The 24,937-nt window shown below is 39.7% G+C and overlaps 2 protein-coding genes across 7 annotated transcripts in view; one reads left to right on the top strand and one right to left on the bottom strand.

Moving 5' to 3' along the window:
* Nucleotides 1-490: 490 nt before the first annotated feature.
* Nucleotides 491-24,937, bottom strand: part of LOC123515202 (serine/threonine-protein kinase 16-like) — a 53,294-nt gene continuing 28,847 nt past the window's right edge. The window contains exons 3-11 of one of the 6 annotated variants that reach the window (XM_045273727.1): nucleotides 11,436-11,545; nucleotides 5,973-6,107; nucleotides 5,477-5,570; nucleotides 5,110-5,250; nucleotides 4,662-4,721; nucleotides 4,410-4,554; nucleotides 2,419-2,573; nucleotides 1,957-2,091; nucleotides 491-1,033 (exon numbers count right to left, since the gene is read on the bottom strand). In XM_045273727.1, the coding sequence (XP_045129662.1) occupies nucleotides 917-1,033; nucleotides 1,957-2,091; nucleotides 2,419-2,573; nucleotides 4,410-4,554; nucleotides 4,662-4,721; nucleotides 5,110-5,250; nucleotides 5,477-5,570; nucleotides 5,973-6,107; nucleotides 11,436-11,545 (1,092 nt within the window). In that variant the 3' untranslated portion in view covers nucleotides 491-916. Of the gene's footprint in view, nucleotides 1,034-1,956; nucleotides 2,092-2,418; nucleotides 2,574-4,409; nucleotides 4,555-4,661; nucleotides 4,722-5,109; nucleotides 5,251-5,476; nucleotides 5,571-5,972; nucleotides 6,108-7,509; nucleotides 8,689-11,435; nucleotides 11,546-24,937 lie in introns of those variants that run through there. The other 5 variants (XM_045273728.1, XM_045273731.1, XM_045273730.1 and 2 more) reach the window with 5 other exon arrangements.
* LOC123515204 lies at nucleotides 19,301-21,408 on the top strand. Its single transcript, XM_045273735.1, has 2 exons — nucleotides 19,301-20,709; nucleotides 21,176-21,408. The coding sequence occupies exon 1, from the start codon at nucleotides 19,382-19,384 to the stop codon at nucleotides 20,030-20,032; it is 651 nt and encodes a 216-aa protein (XP_045129670.1). The 5' UTR covers nucleotides 19,301-19,381; the 3' UTR covers nucleotides 20,033-20,709; nucleotides 21,176-21,408.

Genomic DNA, 24,937 nt, shown 5'->3' with positions numbered 1-24,937 from the left:
CTGAAGCTCATTTCTATTTTGCAGTGCTTTGTCTGTATCTGTGCTTTCATATATAAACATATATATATATATATATATATATATATATATATATATATATATATATATATATATATATATATATATATATATATATATATATATATATATATATATATATATATATATATATATATATATATATATATATATATATATATATATATATATATATATATATATATATATATATATATATATATATATATATATATATATATATATATATATATATATATATATATATATATATATATATATATATATATATATATATAAAACTGTAGCAACTAGCTAATTATCTTAGAGTACACATCCATCATCATGTGAATGCTGCAATCAGCAGTGGTGCATTACCTCCACCTCAGCCTTCACCAGGAGAAAAAAAAAAAAAAAAAAAAAAAAAAAAAAAATTCAAGTCTCTACATTCACAGCACAACCAGAGCCTCTGTCACACTTCAAAGGAACTTTTAATAACTTGTTACTTCAACATTAGACAAAGCATTGTTATGTTTCAGGAACGGCAATGCTGATGGTGAGAATTTCTTATTATCATAAACATAAAAATTGAAAATATACTTCATGTATAAATATTTCTAGATATTAGGAAAATGTTCATTGGTGCATAAATCCTTAAATATCTACATATATCCCAGTACTCTTTACTAAACATTGCTATTTCAACTTTTCTGGTCAGTGAATGTGGCCCCAGGTAATCATTCTATTATGTGATCATGATATACTCAAGTACATATATCATATAATACAAGAAGGTAGGTGTTCAGTGGCTCAGATACAAGTAGTAGTAGCAAAAACCAGCATGAGAGAAGGGAGATGATGCATTTGTCTTGTACAATACTCGTTGAGCTGTAGGAGACTATACTGCCCCTGCTGACTTGTTGATGAGCTGGTCCACTGAGTTCACTATCCAGTCCACGTACGGCCGCTCCTCAGGGTTCACCTTCAGAAGACTTTCTATCAATTCTATAACGTCCTGTGAAAAAAATAAAAATTAATTTGACATGCCACAAAGTCGTCACACACACACACACACACACACACACACACACACACACACACACACCACAGTGGTATAAAAGAGATAACTACAGAAAGTATACCAACAAAGCTATGCCAATCATTTTATTTATTTATTTATCGCTTTATTTTCAGAAACTCTCTCAGACCTGCAAGGGAACTAGCAATTAAGTGGACCTTTTTTTCGTTGCCCTTGCCCAGCTTTCCCCTCTTACATAAGAAAAAAAAAAATCTGTTGTACATATTCAATAACAGTACAGAAAGCCCCCACACTTGGCAAACCTCAGCTTGGCGAAATTCACTTTTGGCGGTAGGGTGAACACAGACAACCAAATTCACACTTGGCGGTCCCCTGGTGGCTACACAGTGACATCAGATCTCTCTCTAACCCTATCAGAATGCAGTGTGAGAGTCCTCTTCAGCCATTTTATTTGTGCTACCCTCTGTTCTGTTAGCATGGGAACGAATTCTGGCGATTTACCGCCAACATTACCTCTACCAGCGCAACAGGTGGTACCGGTGGGGGTAAGGACAATGGTGGTGGTGGCAAGGACAAAAGTGGGTGAGGGAAACAGATGGAAAAACAGGTTACAGTCTTTATATCATGTCTTATTAGCTTTATTTATTGTTTACTGGTCTGTTTTGTACATGTGTTCTAATATGTAAAGGCAAAAGATTTTATTTCAGCTCGAAAGATGGTATTTTAGCAGTCAAAAGAGGGACTTTGGCAATGACCAAAGACTGATTGAGGCATTTTTTAGGCAATTTATACAGTATGTATAAAGAACTCATGCTTGTCGAAATTCGCATTTGGTGGTAGTTTCGCCAGATTAATTAATTCGCCAAGTACGGGGGCTTACCGTACATAAAGTTACAAACCTTTGAAAATGGATGAGTGTCTGGTACCTTGATGTTACCACTGACAACAGCCAGAGCCACACTGTCCCCTCGCTCATACACCGCTTCAAAGGGAGACTTGTAGAAGCACAGTGCATACAGCAAGCATCCCAATGACTGAAACAAATGGAAATACAAATGAATTTACCACCATCATTCAACTTATTTCTTTTCTTAGATCAACTGATATGGGAACATCAGTGTAAAGGACAAGTAAAACAAGTTGCCTGTAGTTCTTCTTCCTAACACATACCTAATCATAATCTTTCAAAGGAAACTATATTCTATTCTGTTCCTTATGAATGCAGAAACATCATGAATAATTACACTTTGCTTCCACTGAATTTAAACTTACTTAAGATACAGGGATGAGCTATGGAGTGGCAGGGAATCATGAAAATCTTACTCCGAAACACAATGAACATTTCACCATAAAGGACTCACCCAAACATCTGTTCGTTCATCAATGTGACAAAAAGCCTCAACATTGAAAAGCTCAGGAGCCCTGTAGGCCATTGAACTCTTTTCTGCTGCCTCATCTTGAAGTTTGCGAGCATCAGAACTGCCATTCACTTCCACTCGAGCCCTGGCTGTGGAGCCTGCACAAGGAAAGACAAGAAAAGGTGTGTATTTACCTAATTGTATTTACCTAATTGTAACATACGGGAAAAGAGCTATGCTCGTGTTGTCCCGTCTCCATATCTATTAATGTCCAGCTTTTTCTTAAAATCATGAATATTCCTTGCGTTGACCACTTCCACGTCTAAACTATTCCATGCTTCCACCCTTCTATGAGGGAAGCTATATTTTTTCACATCTCTCCTATAAGTGGCCATTTTTAGTTTTTTCCCATGCCCTCTCGACATTCTTTCATTCCACATACACAGATCTTCCCTATCCATTTTTTCCATGCCAATCATCACTCTGTATATTGCTATCAGGTCTCCCCTTTCTTCTGTTTTCCAGGGTCGGAAGTTGCATTCTTTTCAGTCTGTCTTCATAAGTCAAATCTCTTAAGTCAGGCACCATTTTGTTGCAGCCCTCTGTACTTTCTCTAGTTTCCTTATGTGTTTCTTTAAGTTCGAGCCCACTGTATTGTTGCATATTCAAGCCTCGGTCTTATCATTGCAGTAATTATTTTCTTCATCATTTCTTCATCTAAATATACGAACGCCACTCTTATGTTCCTCAATAAGTTCAATACTTCTCCAATTATTTTGTTTATATGTCTCTCTGGCGATAGGTCATTGGTAATTGTCACCCCAAGGTCTTTTTCTTCATGACTGGTTTTATGTCTTCATTTCCTATCTTGTACATACTCCTGATTCTTCTTTCACTCTTGCCAAACTCTATTTTCTTGCATTTTGTCGTGTTGAACTCCATTTGCCATGTACAGCTCCATTTCCATATTCTGTCCAAGTCTTCCTGGAGTAGTTCGCAATCTTTGTCACATCTCACTTTTCTTAACAATTTTGCATCGCCTGCAAATAGGCTCACATAACTGGACACCCCATCCACCATGTCATTTATGTAGACCGCGAACATTACTGGTGCCAACACTGATCCCTGTGGAACTCCACTCTCCACCAATCCCCATTCTGATGGTCTGTCCTTAATTATTGTTCTCATTTCTCTTCCTACCAAAAGTCTTCCATCCATTTTAGTAAACTGCCATGCACTCCTCCTACCATTTCAAGTTTCCAGATCAGTCTCCGTGTGGTACCTTATCAAAGGCCTTTTTAAATCCAGATATATTCCATCAGCCCAACCATCTCTTTCCTGTATTACATCTATCACCCTCGAATAGTAACATATCAGGTTTGTCGTGCATGAACGCCCTTTTCTAAAACCAAATTGACACTCACAAAGTATGTCATTTTTCTCCAAGAAGTCTGTCCATCTATTCTTCACCACCCTCTCACACATCTTAGCTACCACACTTGTAAGTGACACTGGTCTATAGTTCAATGGGTCTCTCTTGTTACCTGATTTATAGATTGGGACAATGTTAGCTCTTTTCCAGTCTTGGGGCACTACACCTTCCCTTAATGAGGCATCAATTACTTCACAAACTTTTTCTGCCAGTTGCTCCCTGCACACATGTGTGTGTGTGTGTGTGTGTGTGTGTGTGTGTGTGTGTGTGTGTGTGTGTGTGTGTGTGTGTGTGTGTGTGTGTGAGAGAGAGAGAGAGAGAGAGAGAGAGAGAGAGAGAGAGAGAGAGAGAGAGAGAGAGAGAGAGAGAGAGAGAGAGAGAGAGAGAGAGAGAGAGAGAGAGAGAGAGAGAGAGAGACTATTCAGATACCTCAATCATTCACTGTGCTTCAAATGGAATTCACTTCCACAACCAGGCACTGGAACAAAATAATACTACACATAACTTAACACAACTTACATTTTCTCAATGACAAGTTTTAATAATACAAGCAAAACCTTACCAAGATCCATGAGGACAGGAGTGAAGTCTTCTTTGAGGAGAACATTGGCTGTCTTAATGTCCCGATGAGCCAGGGCATGAGGCTTGGCTGAATGCATGCACAGGATTGCCTCACAAATCCCTCGGAAGGTGGTGAGAACTGTTGTCTGGTTGATGGGATTCATTAGGTCCATGTAAGTAAACATCCATTATGCTTGGTATAACTTTTAACAATACATGATGCATTTTTTTAAGAAAGAACTGGGCCACATACCTCCTCCAAGGGAGTGTTGGTCTCCTGCCTTCGTATTAGCTCATCATGCAAAGTTCCTCGCTTAAAAAGAAAACAACTTGTAAATGCAGTACAGTAGTTTCTCAATTTAAGAATGCGTAAGATAAGCAAATTCAAAACATCATGTCCACAAATCAAAAACAAAATGACATCAAATACATACATGAAATTTCAAACTATGTACTGCCCTGTGCCGACCACAGTAAATCATTGGTGGTGTTGACAGATTAAGTCTCCAAAAATCAGAGAAATGAATATCTATGCATTTGAATATTGGAAAAACTGTATAAATAAAAAGGAAATTTGTGTAAAGAAACAGTTGACTGCAAGTGATGAGTCTCGGTATCTACAAAAATATTACACCTTTGCTACGAAGATTGTACAGTATATACGAACACGTCAAGGTACACAACACTGCACCTCCACTCACCGGAAAGTAAGGGAGAAGGATGAGGACTTGGGAGGTTTTGTTACCCACCAGGTCAGGCACTCCTACTAGATCAGAGTCAATGCACTCCACAATGTTGGGATGGCATAATGCTTTGTGAAACTCCACCTCAGACAGTGCAACCTGAAAAATTTTATGATTTGACATATAAGATCTTCTCTTGTGTTCTAGATATATGGATTAAAATGAGCAAGAAACCCTCCTATTTTCATGTATGTTAAATCATAGTTTTTACACATAAATAATAATTCAATAAAGAATAAAGAAAACATGGATGAAAAAAAGTAATTTGACACATCTTTTCAATAAATATTTTGGTGTACCAGCCCTACTGTGCTTGTGGACTAACCTTCTCATCTGTCTGAGCATGGCAAGTGATGCGCTTGAGGGCATAGAGTTTGTGACTGATAGCACTCTCCACCAACACCACTGTGCTGAACCCTCTGCCAAAAAAAAATATGGTATCAGGTGATGCCCATAAGAAAATTAATTGACATATACTTTCAATAGCATATAATAAATGCTGCAAATTCATCCAAATTATTAAGAAGATCAATTCAGAATATGGATGAGTTCTATAGGTAGGGAAACAGTTAACCCTGAAATTGATAAAAGAGGTGCACAGAAATGTTCCCATCCAATCATTTCTTGGACACACCTCATGATAGACTACTGAACACACACACAGGTGGATAGAAAAATGGATACAAAGCAAATAAAATAGATGATTATTTAAATGTTGAGTCAATGATGAATTATACCATTCTAAGTGATACACAGATATATTAATTTAATTTTGAAACTACACGAATAATGAAAATATACAAGCACATTCAAGTACTCACCCTTCCCCAATGCAGTCCCTTATGTAATATTTGTTTCCATTGATCTCGATTGTTTCCCTGGCACAGAGACAGTTACCCATTCGTACCAGGATAGTAAGGCCAATGGTGTTCATATCACTCAGCGTGTTATCTTTGCTGAAACACAAGGAATCTCTACAGCAGGAACATTTAGAAATCTTCATACATCATAAATACTATTCTAATTCTAAGAGGATGAGCATGGCTGGAGCTGGAAAGGCCATACTGGAATAGCAGCTACTCTTTTTGTTCCCTAAGAGCAAAAAAAAAAATAAAAAAAAAAAAAAAAAATAAATAAATAAAAAAATAACAAACACACATTCAACTTAACTGATTTTCACTGTATCTGGTGAGTCTTCTTTAATTTGTCAGTGTAAATAAGAAAAACACTCATAACAAACCTACACACAGGCAAATTTAAGGTAAGAGGACCAGGTATTGGAATGGTGCTTAACATGGGAAACTCTTTTATGTACTTGACATGGCAATGGAAGAATGCTAGCTGCTATGTACTGTTAGCTGCTATGTACCACTGCTCTGGCATATCTGTACCATTGGTGGGCTACTATGTACTGGCTCCTATGTACCACTGCTTTGGCTTATGTGTACCGTTGGTGGGCTGCTATGTACCACTGCTTTGGCTTATGTGTACCGTTGGTGGACTGCTATGTACCACTGCTTTGGCTTATGTGTACCATTGGTGGGCTGCTATGTACCACTGCTTTGGCTTATGTGTACCGTTGGTGGGCTGCTATGTACCACTGCTTTGGCTTACATGTACCATTGGTGGACTGCTATGTACCACTGCTTTGGCTTATGTGTACTGTTGGTGGACTGCTATGTACCACTGCTTTGGCTTATGTGTACCGTTGGTGGACTGCTATGTACCACTGCTTTGGCTTATGTGTACCATTGGTGGGCTGCTATGTACCACTGCTTTGGCTTATGTGTACCGTTGGTGGACTGCTATGTACCACTGCTTTGGCTTACATGTACCATTGGTGGACTGCTATGTACCACTGCTTTGGCTTATGTGTACCGTTGGTGGACTGCTATGTACCACTGCTTTGGCTTATGTGTACCATTGGTGGGCTGCTACGTACCAGATATCAAGTAGGAAGATAAAATATTTTTTGTAAGATAGAAATTAAAAACACAAGATATAAAAGTAATGAAACTGCATTAAAAGATAACACCAAAGCATAAACATGTTAAAACTGCATACAATAATTAAAACTTGTCAACCAATAAAATTCAGCATACTGTACATTGACTTAATACAAGCTTAGTCCTCAGCATGATCCAGCAGTTCAGCACACTGGTTTATAAATTCAGATGTTGTTATGGATCATATTTCATCCATTTTGTCATCGAGGTTAATTTGCTTTTGGATAGCATGCTTCCTTTGGTATCTATACATTTTTTGTCTTATCAATTTTACAATCATAGGAATTGTACTAGATTTGTCATGTAGAATACTGATTAAGAGGTACATGTTTATAGAATTGAATTTTGTTACCTGTTAATTGAATGGTGCCACCCTCCTGCATCATTAATAGTCTGAACAGGGCACTTGTAAGAGCTCCAAGAATATGGAGGATGTATCTCATTTTTCATCAATCTTTTTCGTAGTAGGTAATGAGATCTTGAAGTCTCTGATCAGGAAGTAGGTGGCTAGTGATATGGCAAAAAGCTGGCTCTATATGAGATGGAGGTAAGTTTGGCAGCGCCATTAACTGCCAGATGAATTGTCTTATAGTGAGTTGATTAATACAGGCATTTTGTAGACCTAGTCTCTTCACTCTGTGGTACACTGCTTAGGCCCAGTGATACCAGCACCCATGAAGGGAAGCCTCGGGAATGTACACTCGCACTGCTGACCATTGCGCTCTTTCAAAAATCCAAAACAACTTCACAAACAGATGCTGACGTTAAATCAATCTTTTTTTTCTTTTTAATGAGAGCTACATGTCCTTTTTCTTTCTTCTTGAGATTAGGACAAAGCACAATGGAACCTTTTCCATAATTCCATCCTTCTTTATAAAATTGTGCACACTTAAGTTGTCCTTTTCAAAGCAAATAATGAGCAGTGCTCTATTTTCTATTTGCGTGGCAAACAAATCAACATTATTAATTACATTAATAATAAAGTTACATTGCTATATCATGGTACATATCATGGTACATAGCTGCCAAGTGTACATAGAGGCCTGTTACGCAATGGAAAGCAATTACGTGTGTCATAAAGCAGCCCAGAGTGGTGGTGTGGTGCAGCCCACTGATAGGTGATTACATGGACTCAAGCAACACCATAATAGAGCTGCAGCAGTCCCCTAGTAACCATTGTTAATAATTCCACATAACAACGCCATCCGGTGCCACAAAGCAGCAAGGTGCCTGAATGGTGGCGCCCACGTCTTCTGTTCACCTGACAAGGCATCACTGGTGACGCAAGGAGGATGATCAACGACAACACTGCTCAAGGACTCGCTGTTTTCATCACACAGATACCATTCTCTGCTACCACACTGTCGAATGTCACACTGGTGAACCCGTGGTTGGGCTTCTTCGCACTCTCAGTCAACCTTCACATGTGTACACTTGTAACAGACGACAGCTCTATCGTTTCCTGTCTGCTAGTCAGCCAGCTGTGTGATGGTGGTCACTGGCGCCGCGGCGCGGCAAGAAACAATAATAGTCGTCTGACTCTGACACGGCGACTTTCCTTGGGAGCATCAAAACTAAGATTAAACTCGATCAAAATCATATTCTACCATTTTAAACTGTGTATATTCCATTCAAACTTACTCTAATCCTTTTAGATTTCCTTTGCTCCTTTTAAATTTGTCATGTTCCCTTTAAATTTATGCTAATCCTTTCAAACTTGCTCTTTAGTCACTAGCTTGTCCCATGTTTAAGGGTGGTCGGCATGACCCAAGGAAGATACAGAATCCTTGGCATGACCCAACCCCTACAATAAAGTTATCAATCAATCTAGCTTTTAAACTCACTATTCCCTTCAGATTATCTTTTCTCCCTTCAGACTCTCCAAGTCCCTTAATTTCATTAATCATCACGGCTATAGATTTAATTTTAGTCCGTGAGAACAGGACGTGGAGGTGAATGTGGAAAAGAAGTAGGGTCGGTGGGGATGCAAGGAACAGTGTACTGTAGTTAGTACTACTCGAAGTTACGCCATGTCCAACCTCTTGTTTTTCATGAATATTCTTATGAGTCGGAAAGGAGGAAGGAATAGGAAGATCGAGGAAGGAGAAAGGGATATAGTGATAGAATGAGGGGAAACATTACTTTAACCCTTAACTCATTTCTAAGGTAAACCAAATATTTCACACTAATTCGATCTGTCAAATATATCTTCGTTCAGTCTCAAATCAGACATGTTCATTGGGGATACGTTACCCAAACACCCAGAACACTGCTTCCACACACCCACACACCCAGAACACTGCTTCCACACACCCACACACCCAAAACACTGCTTCCACACACCCAAATACCCAGAACACTGCTTCCACACACCCACACACCCAAAACACTACTTCCACACACCCAAACACCCAGAACACTGCTTCCACACACCCACACACCCAGAACACTGCTTCCACACACACACACACACACACACCCAGAACACTGCTTCTACACACCCAAACACCCAAAACATTGCTCCCACACACCAAAACACCCAAAACACTACTTCCACACACCCAAACACCTAGAACACTGCTTCCACACACCCACACACCCAGAACACTGCTTCCACACATCCAAACACCCAAAACACTGCTTCCACACACCCAAACACCCAAAACATTGCTCCCACACACCCAAACACCCAAAACACTACTACCACACACCCAAAAACCCAAAACACTACTTCCACACACCCAAACACCTAGAACACTGCTTCCACACACCCACACACCCAGAACACTGCTTCCACACACCAAACACCCAGAACACTGCTTCCACACACCCAAACACCCAAAACACTGCTTCCACACACAAACACCCAGAACACTGCCACACACCCAAACACCCAGAACACTGCTTCCACACACCCAAACACCCAGAACACTGCTTCCACACACCCAAACACCCAGAACACTGCTTCCACACACCAAACACCCAGAACACTGCTTCCACACACCCACACACCCACACTTCCACACACCCAAACACCCAGAACACTGCTTCCACACACCCAAACACCCAGAACACTGTTTCCACACACCCAAACACACCCAAAACACTGTTTCCACACACCCAAACACCCAGACTGCTTCCACACACCCAAACACCCAGAACACTGCTTTCCACTGTTTCCACACCCAAACACCCAGAACACTGCTTCCACACACCTAGAACACTGTTTCCACACATCCAAACACCCAGAACACTGCTTCCACACACCCAAACACCCAGAACACTGTTTCCACACACCCAAACACCCAGATCACTGCTTCCACACACCCAAACACCCAGAACACTGCTTCCACACACCCACACACCCAGAACACTGTTTCCACACACCCAAACACACCCAGAACACTGCTTCCACACACCCAAACACCCAGAACACTGCTTCCACACACCCAAACACACCCAGAACACTGCTTCCACACACCCAAACACACCCAGAACACCGCTTCCACACACCATAACACCCAGAACACTGCTTCCACACACCACAACACCCAGAACACTGCTTCTACACACTACAACACACAGAACACTGCTTCCACACACCAAAACACCCAGAACATTGCTCTCACACGCCCGCACCACTTAAAATGCTCAAAAGTAACCCATAGCACACTCAAAACATCGGGCAACACCTTAGAATGGCCCCAAACACACACACACTCACTAGAAACAACCAATATACACCAAAATCACCCCACACACCCAACCACGTAAAACACTCAGTATTATACTTAAACACACTCAAAACACCATGCAATATTTCAAAATGTCACCAAACACACTAAAAACGCATTTAAAACACCTAATATATATATATATATATATATATATATATATATATATATATATATATATATATATATATATACCGAAACCTCCCCATAAACACCCCAAAAACCCTAACACACACCCACACAACTTAAAACACGCAAAACTAACCCAAAACACACTCAAAACACCACGCAATCCGTTAAAATCCTCCCAAAATACACTAAAAACATCCAAATACTCTCACACACGTCCAAGCCACACTCAAAATACGTAAAATATACCCAAAAATTTCTAAAACACGCTGAAAGCACACGAAATTCACACAAAACATACTTATAACACTCAAAACGCCCTGCAACAAAATTCAACACACTCAAAACAGCCGAAATACACCCCAAACCAATAAAATGCATTGTAAAGAACGTTAGAATTAAAAGAGCCACTTACCTAAATATAACATCTTGGCCCCTTCTTCTATTCCGTCTCCATTTCTCAATTTCTTCTTCGTCCTCCTCCTTTGTTTCTCCTTCTTCTTTCTCTTGCTCCCATCTATACGGCTGAGCCCAGAAACAAATAAAAACACTCGATTTTAGACAAAATATTGAGGAAATGGAGGGTGACTTAAGTATTGTTGCTTGGCTGCTCCTCCTCTTCCTCCTTTTCTCCTTCCTACCTCCTTATCCTCCTTAATTTCTCCTGCTACCAGTATTTACACACCTGAACCTAGAAATACACGAAAACACGTAGAAATCACTAGATATTAGGCAAAATATTGAAGAACTGGAGGGTTTTGAAAGCAGGCGCCAGCCCAGGGCTATGATGAGTCATCACTAGGCTGTGGTCATCAGAGAGAACGGTGAAGGGGGGTACTTGGCTAAATTACGTAAATAATTTTATTTAAAAAAATGACTTTTAGGAAACCCAAAGCCACGGCAGAATGCATGATATTTTATGACGTGATAAATATCTAAACTAATTTTCAAAACATCAAAATATCTCCAGTTTGACTATTTAAGAAAAAAAGTCTAAATTAATTTCGTTGAAAGTATAAAGCATTTTCAACAATAACTTTCCTAAAACGTCCTGGAAAGTCGAACCATTTTCTCTTGGCAATTATTTTATCACATTCCACTGAGTCTGAGCTATCTTTTAAGGCATTCCACAGCGAGTTAGACCGAGAAACAGAAACGTGAGCAAATAAAAATTACGAAAAATAAGAGTTTAGATCAGTAGTACCAAACACCATTTGAAAGTCCACATATTTCACTCAATAGATTGATTTCACTTTGAAAGAGCATAAGCGATTCTTTGATACTATAAAGGCCCACTTACATCTTTAAATAAATAAGCTCAAAATGAAAAATGGAAATTCTTGACCGTTAAAAAGCCTTTAACATACATCATAAAACACCACTAAACACTACATATTTACCCAATACAGGCGCGGAATACAATTTAAACACAACGAAACTTTTATAGAAACCATAAAAACATACCATGGAAGCGTAATATTACCGTTAGAAAATATTTGAAAAAAAAAGTATTTAACCCCGCAGGCTGCCAGGGTTGATGGCTGGGGGACCTGGGACGGAGGGGACCCGGATGGTAGACATCCATATTTTGTCTTTATCATTTCACCAAGCCAAAATTAAGCCATATAGGGAACTTTTGACGACGGAATATGAAATATTAGACCAGTAGCTCCATTCTGATACACGTTTGGCTTACGATAAGAGAAGGAAAGCAAATATCAGCTGTTAATACTGATGCCTTGCTCTTTTTAATGGTCGTTATACCTATCACCTTTTAGTATTTGCGTACTGTTTTCACTCATATGAAAAGATAACCTAAAAATAAGCTAATGGCTTTATAAATATCTTTGATAGACACAGATAAGGCAGTGTGGAGGGTTGGGATGGAGGCTTGCACTACTTGGTGCTTGAAAAACTGTCGCCAATACAGAAACACTTCACTTGTTGTGTGTGTGTGTGTGTGTGTGTGTGTGTGTGTGTGTGTGTGTGTGTGTGTGTGTGTGTGTGTGTGTGAATATAGGCATGTTCTAGATATGTGAAGGGTTGTTTTGAGGGTGTGTTTACGAGTGTTTTCGCTATATAAGAGTGTATTTGAGTATTTATGGCCGTGTGTGTGTGTGTGTGTGTGGGTGTGTATGGGTCAGTATAGCCCACCGTCAGCACCACCACCGTTACCGACACCACGACCACTAGACACAACTATTGCTGTGGAGTGGAGTGTATAAAACTTTACAAGGATGCACCCAACTGATTTTGAGTTTACCTGCAATTGGGTTAAAAATTGCCCGTCCACGACAATACTGAGCACGCAACGCGATTCCACGCTCCCCGTCCACACACATGAGGGTTGGTGAGTTGTGTATCATTCCTTTGATGTGACGGCAAAAGACCGCAGTACCCCCTTTAGCCCATACATTCCCGTGAAAAGCTCACATGGTATAAATAATAAAAAAAAAAAAAAAAAAAAAGGCAGATCGAGTCCATTGCGTATCTTGCATCATATTTTGACACGCAACGGTGCAACGCTATCCCGTCCACACTGCTGCGCAACGATGATACGATACGTGGAAATGCAACAAAAGATATTCATATGCAGTGTTACACCCACAACCCCGACCGCCGCTGAACCGCTCGTCAGGTCCCGCGGGGTGGCCAGCCGAGTTGAATCTGGGCGGCGAACTAACCTTCCTTCAAAACGTGTTTGTGTCCGTGGTGGAGGCAGAAACTGATGGTGGTGGTGGTGGAGGACAGGATACAGGTGAGTGAGTGAGGAAGAGGACAGGAAAGAATAGAAGAAAGAGGAAAAATATAACCATCTTATCAAAGCACACCATTTTCTCTCTCTTTCCCCTCTCCTCCCCACTCTCTCTCTCTCTCTCTCTCTCTCTCTCTCTCTCTCTCCACACACTACAGCTATGGGCGGCGTCATCAGCTCCACATCCACTGCTGCCTACATCTGTCCCGCCCATGCTCATGCTTCCCCCGTCAGCCCATACGCCGCCGCAGCCGCCCTCGCTATATTATGACGTGATTCAAGAGTCAAGACACACAGATCCACGTGTTCCGGAGAAAACTGACGTCTGACAGGCGAGGAGAGAGAGAGGGAGGGAGGGAGGGAGGGAGGGAGGGAGAGGGAGAGGTCAGGTATATAAGGGTGTTTACTAGATGTGTCAGCTGACGATGTTTAACTGTTACAAAGACTATCTCCATCTTTTTCTCTTCATTCATGCACTATATAAAACAGAGTTCAATATAATATCTTCCAGCAGTACACCTCTCCGTCATCTCTTGTTTTTCTTTTTAATGCAGGCAGCAATTATAATGCTTTAAAGTGCTACCTTCTTTCGAAGTAAGGTGCGCACTATGGTTATTGCACCGCACTAAGCCACTCACTCACGACACCTGCTTGCGGCCAAATAACCTCCAACCACCATCGTCAAGAGTGTGGACACCTTCGCGGGCAGAGTCTGCACACTTTGCTCGGTAAGGGCACACCCAGCCTACCAGGAACAGCTCGACCGTGTGGACGTGGCATAACATCTATATAACCACCCGACGCATTATACTTACCATACGCCCAATCAACTACCCTTCACCAGCTAATACTCCACCTGTGACTCCTTCAATGCACGACACACCTTTCTCGTACGGCCTGTCCATCCCGTCACTGTCCCATCACCGTCCCATCACTAATGACACAGTTGCACCATTTATTAACTATCCTTCACTATCCATTCCCACACGTCACGTCACCCCTTCAGTACATTATCATACAGCTTTATAGTCAATTATCCGCCCCATTACCGTCCCATCACGTCCCTTCCTTCCACTATATTGACTCACCCATTCACTGACCAGGTGGAGCAGGTGGAGGTGGAGCTGCCAGCGTGCTGGCAAGACAATGGTAAAATCGTCACCTGGTCACTGGTGGTGGTGGGCAGTGTTGCAAAATGAAAATTTTCTATGTCGCCAGATCCGCCTTCAAAAGTCGCTAAATCATTGTTGTACACATGCTACAAATATTCCTAGACGAAGTGGCTTGACTTACATATAGGATGATCAGTATAGGGCCCGGTTGACTCTAACACGTACCATTTATCAAGGGCGGATTTAGGAGTTTGGGGGCCCTATGGCAAATATATATATATATATATATATATATATATATATATATATATATATATATATATATATATATATAATGAGTGTACATAAAACAAAACTAAAAAAAACTGTTAACCATAAGTGTATGGAGTTTCATGGGGCCCCCAGAAACTAGGGGCCCTAGGTAACCGCCTAGTGTTGCCTAATGGTAAGTCCGCCATTGTATATATCTATATGCTATTTATATCTATATCAAAAGCAGTGGCTGTCATTGAAAAAAAAATAAATAAAAACGTTACCCTATAAGTGTATTATAGAAACTAACGAAACGCAAAGACAAAGAGTTACATTTTAAGGTATCTTAAGTAAATAATTGTACATGAGCCATGAGCCCTTTAAGGAAATAAAGGAAGCTACAAGAGCCCATCATGCCTACACGTGGCAGTACCTACGTAAATTAAATGTTTACTTATTTTCACTTGTCATCCCCATCCATACATGTCTATTTTTTTTACTATGAAGCTTAATAAGTGACAGGCTAGATTAACGAAACAGCAAATAGCAAACGTACTGTTAAAAGTAGTAGATACTAGAGAGAATAAGGCCTTAAATCGTATTATGGAAAGGAAATGAACTAATGTTATATTCAAACTAATGATGTTCAGTTAGAGAAGTTTTAAAAAGCAGAGACACCTATATTTGGCTTTTATTGAATATAAAAAGAAAATAAAACATTTGCCACAATACGAAGATTTACTTGACATGTCGAATAGAATTAGAATCGATAGAAAGGATCTAAGAATTGTTATATGTTATATTGGAACCAGAAAGGCGAGGCATTAAGATAGCAACAAGAAACAGAGCACCATTGATTCATTGTATAAACATAAGAGGAGTAAGACAAGTCAAGATTGTGTAGTATCCCTAGAACTGCTCTCCTGTGTACTGAAATGATGAATGAGAATATCTAAAGGACAAAAGGAGTATGGGACTTCGATAAGATAAGAATGAAATGTAACTAGGTAAACACACACACACACACACACACACACACACACACACACACACACACACACACACACACACACACACACACACACTTATATATAATAGTTTTTAAGCATGTGTCTACCGTATGATTGCTACGCTAAGTTCTAATATAAATGATATTACTGTAATTGATATGTAAAAATTTTGTACGTGAAGAGAGAGATGAGTGCAGTGTGTGTGTGTGTGTGTGTGTGTGTGTGTGTGTGTGTGTGTGTGTGTGTGTGTGTGTGTGTGTGTGTGTGTGTGTGTGTGTGTGTTTGGCTGAAGGAAGGCGGATCATGTAAGTGGATACGTTTGGCTGAAGGATGGAGGATGATGCAATTGGTGGACATATGGGAAGGGATGGTAATGCACGTAATTTCTCAGACAACAATAGGTAGGACAGATCTCAAAAAAAAAAACAATAGGCCCCGCTTAGAAAATAAAGAAAAAATAATACTATTCATAAAAAAAAAAAAAAAAAAACACCTCAGACAATAGTATGCAAAAAGGTGAGGATTTTTATTATTATTATTTTTTTTTTTTTTTTTAGTGACATAAAATAAGCACTATGTCGTGAAAAGAGAGGAAGTGATATCAGGCATGCGTTCAGTTTCCCGAGGCAGCAGCAGGAAGCAGGGAAGCAGGCAACGGGTGACTGGGAAAGACCAAAGAGAGAGAAAAGGAAGCATAACTAACACTCGTTCACATCCTTGGACTCAAAAACCTTACAAATCGGGATCTTTTTCCTTCCCAAGTGACTCATTCGCTTACTCACACACTCACTCACTCACTCACACACACACACTCACTCACTCAGTCACTCACTCACACACACACACACTCACTCACTCACTCACATATTCACTCACACTCACTCACTCACACACACACAGACACTCACTCACTCAGTCACTTATTCACTCACATATTCACTCACTCACTCACTCACTCACCACTCACACACACACACACACACACACACACACACACACACACACACACACACACACTCACCCATTTTTTCACACACAGACACTCACTCACTCACACACACAGACACTCACTCTCTTACTCACACAGACACTCACTCACTTATTTACTCACACATTCATTCACTTATTCACTCACACATTCACTCACTCACACGCTCTCACACTCACCCCTCACACACACACACACACACACACACACACACACACACACACACACACACACTCACCCTATCAACAGGCTAAAGAGAAAGGAAATCAAGAACAACTCCTGTACAAACGTGTTCTAACCAACCTTCAGAGTCGTCATCATTTCCTGTGTAGATGACGCAACTCCTCCACTCCCTCACTAAGACATGTCGGCACGTGTGCACAACGTATACGTTGACCATTACTCAACGCACAGCTAGAACCGCAGCTTGAGATGGGAGGAAACAACGTGATGACACTCATGAATTTCGGCTAACTCCCATATGTTTTAGGGAACTGGCAACATAGTGGGCCTTTTTTTTCTTTTCCCATATTTTGTTACCCTTGACCAGCTGTCCCTCCTGCATAAAATAAATAAATAGATAAATAAATAAAAACTACATGAAGTTTTTTAGATCTTTGTGTCTATGTTAACTTCACCAACATTTCATTTGTATTACATTTTGCCGTACATTTGATCATGATTGATATTTTCTGCACAAATTTTCATTCATTTATTTCAGCGCCTTATCACCAATCGCCTTTATTACGACGCCACGCAGGAAATTTTTGTGGCAGTGTTGCAGTCGTGGAGTCCGTGGTGTTGCAGGGCGTAAGGTGTTGTAAGTACTGCTGGGGGAGGTGGCGGGAAGGTTCCAGGCGTTTTGGTCCATAAGTATAGGTTATATATTTTCCTGCCCCCACCCCTTTTTTTTTTTTTCAACTCAGGCGAAATATTGTGTGATATGTGCTCATGTGTTTGTTTGTTTGTTTGTGTATCCGTTAGCTTATTCATTATCTATTCATTTGTTTATTTATTTACTTTTATATGTATTTGTGTGTATGTATGTATGTATGTTTGCTTGTTTGTTTGTTTGTTTATTCCTCTGCTTTGTTTGTTTCATTGTTTATTTATTCGACAATCTATTCATTTGTTTGTTTGTTGGCTTATCTTTTCATTTACCTGTTTTTTGTTTATTTATTTACTCTTGTTTGTTTTATTTCTTCTTAAAAAATAAATGAATTCATTTGTTTGTTTGTTTGCTTGTTCACAAATGTACCTATGCATGCATGTATCTATCTATCCTTCTCTCTATCTACCTATCCTTCAATCTATCTATCTATTTACCCATTCATATGTCTGTGCATACACCAGTCTATTTAACTATCGATCTATGCTTATCAATTTCTCTATCAATCCATCTATCTGTCTATCCCTATATCTATCTATCTATCCATCTGTTTATCTAATATATCTATCTATTTATCTGTCCATGTTTATCCATCCATCTATCTATTTATTTATTCATCTTGGTATTTATTCATTTCTCTTTTCAGTCTATCATTTCATTCATCTATCTATATTTTTCAGTCTATCTTCCTATCTATCCTTGTCTCGGTGAATGAGGTGGATGACCTGAGAGGAGGAAGTAAGGAGTTGGTCACGTGTGACGCAACTGCTTACGCAATGCAGCTGTACCTCTACGTTTGTTAACGCAAGTAACGTTTTGACACAAAAGGAAAATCTGTTCCTCTACTTATGTCATGCCTTCAGGAAACGCAGTCAGTTGATTTTTTACCCTGTTTCTCTTGATACGTGCCTAGCATTGTGTGTGAGGATCGTTGGTGGCTTGCCTGTCGTTGCAGACTCGGTGTGAGAGTGAAACAATAGGAGAGAAAAGCTAATTATTTTTTTCTCAAGTGATAGAAATGTCGCCCTTACAGCACTATTGACATGCAGACATACCCGACCTTAATTGTTTCTTGTGTGCGTCATTCTGTATTTGGTTTATTCCTTGTAGTTGGAATTTCCATGGCGACAGCCAAGACACGCCTTTCGTATATCCAGGTTTAACGTATAGCCTTGCTTTTTCCAATACGTGCTGGGTGATCAGGTGACATGGCGTGAGGTCCGAAAACGTTTGCCATCCCAGAGTACTAGTAGATAAAGAGCCACCGCGGCCGCGCTCCTTCATTAACCGCCTGGCTGTTGAACGGGAAACATCCGCCTCTACCAACGCTCGCTCTGTTTGTAAAATCCTTGAAAATGATTCCTCACGTTGAGCTCGTGATGGACCACGACAAACTTCCAGTCAGAGGCTCAGTGGATACAGTTGTGACGAAGACTTGCAAGATTCTCCTCTTCCTCGGCTCAGTCTGCGGCGCAGCGATATTAGGAGCAGGGGTGACTCTGTTCATCGCTCCACAGTACAATACTACTCGTGATCCTGTGCGGCCTTGTGATTCTTCTCTCGCTCAACACCACCTGGTGATGACAACTGTGCCCAGTGATACCCTTAGTCCAGATACCACGTCGAGCAGCAGAAGTGCCTCAGAGAGTGACAGTGTATCAGTGCATCCGACAACAACCCACACGGACGAGGAGAGGTTTCACAAGCAGCAAGAGAAACTCAGGAACATTGCAAAGTGCCAGCCGATGCCTCACCCAGTGAGAGTAAACGATGATGGTGAACTGCCCTACTGGGACCACCTTCGGGACAAGGATCTCCTGTCACCAGTGGTCTCCATCAACCGCTGTCCCACGTCTTGTGGACTCTGTGTTTGGGGGGAGCGGTGCTTGCCAACCAGGAACACCACTACCACCGTCCTGTTGAAGTACGAGTATCTGGACGGCAACAATCAAACCAAGTATGAAGAGAGAGACCTGCAGGAACACCTCGAATGTTCATGTCAATGAGTGTCTTGTGATGGCAGTATTTGCATAATCAGCCGCCACCAGTTGTCACTTGAAAGTTAAGAGATATTTACTATCGCAATTTTTCTGTACTAACTGTGAAGCTATAGTGTGGCATCGTATACCACTATGCACTGTACAAGTGAAATAATATAATAACGTTTTAGTAGCACAATGGAAATCTTGAAGGCATAGATAGAATGTTTAACATCTGGAAATTATACTCACATTGTTCTTATTATCATAAATAAGATCATACTAATATTATGTTGGTTAAATCAATATTTTTTGCTGCTAGTGGTGCACAATCCAGCTTTCCTTGTTCAGTAATTTACTAATTAGTATTACAAGTGTTGAGCTGGCGCATCAGCAGTGTAGCTCTACAGGGCCTCTGTTGTTCTCTGACCGGGGGAGTCCCCCCCCCCCAATGTAAGAGTACCAAGACAGTAAGGGTACCTGTTTATTATAATCATTGTACACTATTCAGTTAGAGAAGTAATCCTTTAGAGTGTATCAGTCTCTATTTTCAAGTATTTTGAAGAACATCAAAGTGGGCCAAATCTTGCCACTTAGGATTTATCAGGAGACCGTCCCTTATCCAAGACCCGCCGTAAAGGGTGTTTACAAGATGAAGAGCGGGAGGAACGAATCTGGATATTCAACCAGCTGGCCAAAACCAGGTAAGTTGGTGACATTTTTGTTCTAATTGGCTAAGAGAATAGTTAATATGCAGTTGTACTACACCAAGTCTAACGGCCTAAACTTTAAGATATAGTTTTGTTGGTTTCAGTATACTGTGTGATAGAGTTCAGTAGGCTCAGTGTGTGCTGCAGTAGTGAGTAGTTACTTTTTGATTGCCAGATGGGTAGGAATACTCAGGAAACAAAAAATGAGAGAAATATCTAAAAGTTCCATAAATGTGGAATACAGATACGATTTGTCAACACCGTATTGAAAATAAATAGTTATGTTTTAGAGGTAGCAGGCAGGTCCACATGGTGGTTGTGGTACATACAGAGATCTAAATAACAAATAATGTAGCATATATGTTTAGTTGGTTTGTACGGTATTACACCTTGACAAATCATTAGTATTTGATGTTTATAGTTTATCAAAATCATCTTACATGCCTCTCTTGCTTTCCAGGTACACAGCTTTAACATGAATTGGCAAGATTTTGAAAGTTGTCCACCGTCTGGGCTCAAGGAAGAGCTTCGAGGGAGAGGTGCCAAGGTTTCCGGAAGAAAGAAAGATTTGAGGCAATTACTCTTCAAGTACTTCATATTTTCAACATTGTGGTGCTTTTACTTTATATTGTAGTGAGAGGATGTGACACTGGTATTCTGATATCTAGTAAATTCAAGAACAAGCTCAAAATACATATGTGTATCTCTCTCTCTCTCTCTCTCGCCGCGCCGTGCTGGGGGAGGTGGCGGGAAGGTTCCAGGCGTTTTGGTCCATACGTATAGGTTATATATTTTCCTGGGCCGCCCCCCCCCCGTTTTTTTTTTTTTCCTTCAACTCAGGCGAAATATTCTGTGTGATATGTGCTCATGTGTTTGTTTGTTTGTTTGTGTATCCGTTAGCTTATTCATTATCTATTCATTTGTTTATTTATTTACTTTTATATGTATTTGTGTGTATGTATGTATGTTTGTTTGTTTGTTTGTTTATTCCTCTGCTTTGTTTGTTTCATTGTTTATTTATTCGACAATCTATTCATTTGTTTGTTTGTTGGCTTATCTTTTCATTTACCTATTTTTTGTTTATTTATTTACTCTTGTTTGTTTTATTTCTTCTTAAAAAATAAATGAATTCATTTGTTTGTTTGTTTGCTTGTTCACAAATGTACCTATGCATGCATGTATCTATCTATCCTTCTATCTATCTATCTATATATATATATATATATATATATATATATATATATATATATATATATATATATATATATATATATATATATATATATATATATATATACCTGTGCATACACCAGTCTATTTGATTATCAATCCATCTAACTGATTATCTATTTATCCATCAATCCATCTATCTATCTGTCTATCTCTATATATCTATTTATTCATCTGTTTATCTAATCTCTATCTATTTATCTGTTCCTCTGTTTATCCATTCATCTATCTATTTGTTTATTCATCTGGGTATATATTTATTTATCTGTTCAATCTATCTATTCATTCATCTATCTATATCTCTCAGTCTATCTTCCTATCTATCCTTGTCTCGGTGAATGAGGTGGATGACCTGAGAGGAGGAACTAAGGAGTTGGTCAAGTGTGACGCAACTGCTTACGCAATGCAGCTGTACCTCTACGTTTGTTAACGCAAGAAACGTTTTGAGACGCGAGGAAAACCTGTTCTTCCACTTGTGCCATGCCTTCAGGAAACGCAGGAGCATAATGTGACGCAATCAACACGCTTTGTTCTCTCATTGTTATTGTTGGCGAGGGATGCTGCTCCATGGAGACTAGGACTAAAGGAAACCATTAAGTAGACGCCACCATTGTGAGAACTACCGCAATTGTACACTCTCTCTCTCTCTCTCTCTCTCTCTCTCTCTCTCTCTCATTATTATTATTATTATTCTTTCATTATTATTATTATTATTATTATTATTATTATTATTCAACATTTAGAGTTTAGAGTGTGTGTGTGTGTGTGTGTGTGTGTGTGTGTGTGTGTGTGTGTGTGTGTGTGTGTGTGTGTGTGTGTGTGTGTGTGTGTGTGTAATCGTAGTAGTAGTAGTAGTCAGGGTTGATTTTTTTTATTTTTTTTTAAATAAAAAAAATCAAAAAATCATTGATTTTTTTATTTATTTGATTTATTTGATTTTTTGATTAAAAAAAAAAAAAAAAAAAAAAAAAAAAATATATATATATATATATATATATATATATATATATATATATATATATATATATATATATATATCCTACTGAGTGATTTGAAAATCTCCATAGGTTACTTTAAGTTTGAGTTTAGGGCGTGTAAGTGTGAGCACAGTCAAGGATCCTGATACATACGTGTTCAATACTTGTTTGTAGTTGGTACAGGACCAGGTTTAGGACAGACAGAGTTGCCTGAAGTTATTTTCATGACAGCATTTTATATTATTACCACACAGAAGAATATCTACTTTTATTCTGTTACTGTTTGGTTGCTAACCTTGGTTATTATTATGATACATTGAATCCCAAGTTAGTAAAGACTAAAGGAGGCTGATTTTACCTAGTAAAAACATATGGCAAGTTGGCAACATTAGAGCAAGAGAACTCACTAAGCTCAGTACAGTACATGTATTTTCCACCAGTTGGTCAGTCACAGTCAGTGCCTCTGCAGGTTGCTTTTCTGAGATTACCAGCTCAGTGGCATCTACAGTATATGCTTGTTCAAGTCCTGTTGCTTTCCTTGCTTTACCAGAGACATACAAAGTGAGATTCAAAAGGTTAATGTTGTCACCTGCAAAAGGTGTTATTTTTATTTAATTAATTTATTTATTTACTGGTATATACCATGAAGGGAATAAATGAATAATTGCACATGAATAGGTTGTTTTACTTTACCATCCTTGGAGCACATCATTTAACTTATGGAATACTTTTTAGTAAAAAATAAAAAAAATAAAAAAAATCATGATTTTTTTAGTAAAAAAATCAATGATTTAATCATTTGATTAAATCAATTTGATTTAATCATTGCCAACCCTGGTAGTAGTAGTAGTAGTAGTAGTAGTAGTAGTAGTAGTAGTAGTAGTAGTAGTAATAATAGTAATAGTAGTAGTAATAATGGCTTCACCACGCCCTGCCTCGGAGTCCCCCTCTGGGGAGGGGACCATAAATGTCCCCAGGTCGGACTGCCCCTCTGCTGTCGACCTTGGGTGTCTTGACACTTCATCTAATACTTTCACTATCAATTTCTGCAACATTCGTGGCCTTCGTTCTAATTTTCAATCTGTGGAACACCACCTCTCCTCTACTAAACCTCATCTTCTCTTCCTAACCGAAACACAGTTGTCTGTGACTACTGACAGCAGCCCCTTTTCTGTTCCCTCCTACTTGCTCTATCCTCATTTTCAATCCAAAGCTGGATGTTGCGCATACGTGCGTAACGACACCACTTGCTCTCGTGCCCACAATCTTGAATCTTCAGAATTTTCTACCATCTGGCTAAGACTTCAATGTCACTCTCTAACTAAATTCATCTGTGCTGTATACCTCTCACCTAATTCCTCTGACTATGTAAAATTCTTTGACTATTTGACTTCCAAGGTGGAGCACATCTTATCTCACTTTCCTTTTGCTGAGATCTCCATTTTAGGGATTTCAATGTTCACCACCAGCTTTGGCTTTCATCTTCTTTCACTGACCAACCTGGTGAACAAACCTTCAACTTTGCTATCCTTCATGACCTAGAGCAGCTAGTGAAGTTCCCTACCCGTATTCCTGACCGCCTTGGAGACACGCCCAACATTCTTGATCTTTTCCTAACCTCCAACCCTTCTGCTTACTCTGTTAAACTTTCCTCTCCGTTGGGCTCCTCCGACCACAATCTAATTTCCGTTACCAGTTCTATCACTCCAGTGCAGCCTCAGGACCCGCCTAAGCGGAGGTGCTTCTGGCATTTTAACTCTGCTAAGTGGGAGGAACTAAGGCAGTACTATTCTGATTTCCTTGGGATGATTATTGTTTTCATGTCAGAGATCCTTCTCTTTGTGCCGAGCGCATAACAGAGGTGATTATCTCTGGCATGGAGCTATACATTCCTCATACTTTCTCTAACCCTAAAGCTAAAAAGCCTTGGTTTAACTCTGCTTGTTCTCGTGCTGTCAATGATAGAGAGGCGGCTCACAAACGGTTCCGTAGCCATCCAACTGCTGAAACTCATG

The sequence above is a fragment of the Portunus trituberculatus genome, chromosome 38 (genome assembly GCF_017591435.1).
Source record: "Portunus trituberculatus isolate SZX2019 chromosome 38, ASM1759143v1, whole genome shotgun sequence".
Taxonomy (NCBI): Eukaryota; Metazoa; Arthropoda; class Malacostraca; order Decapoda; family Portunidae; genus Portunus; species Portunus trituberculatus.
Note: the sequence above shows the minus strand (reverse complement) of the source record. Positions and strands in the feature narration are given on the sequence as shown.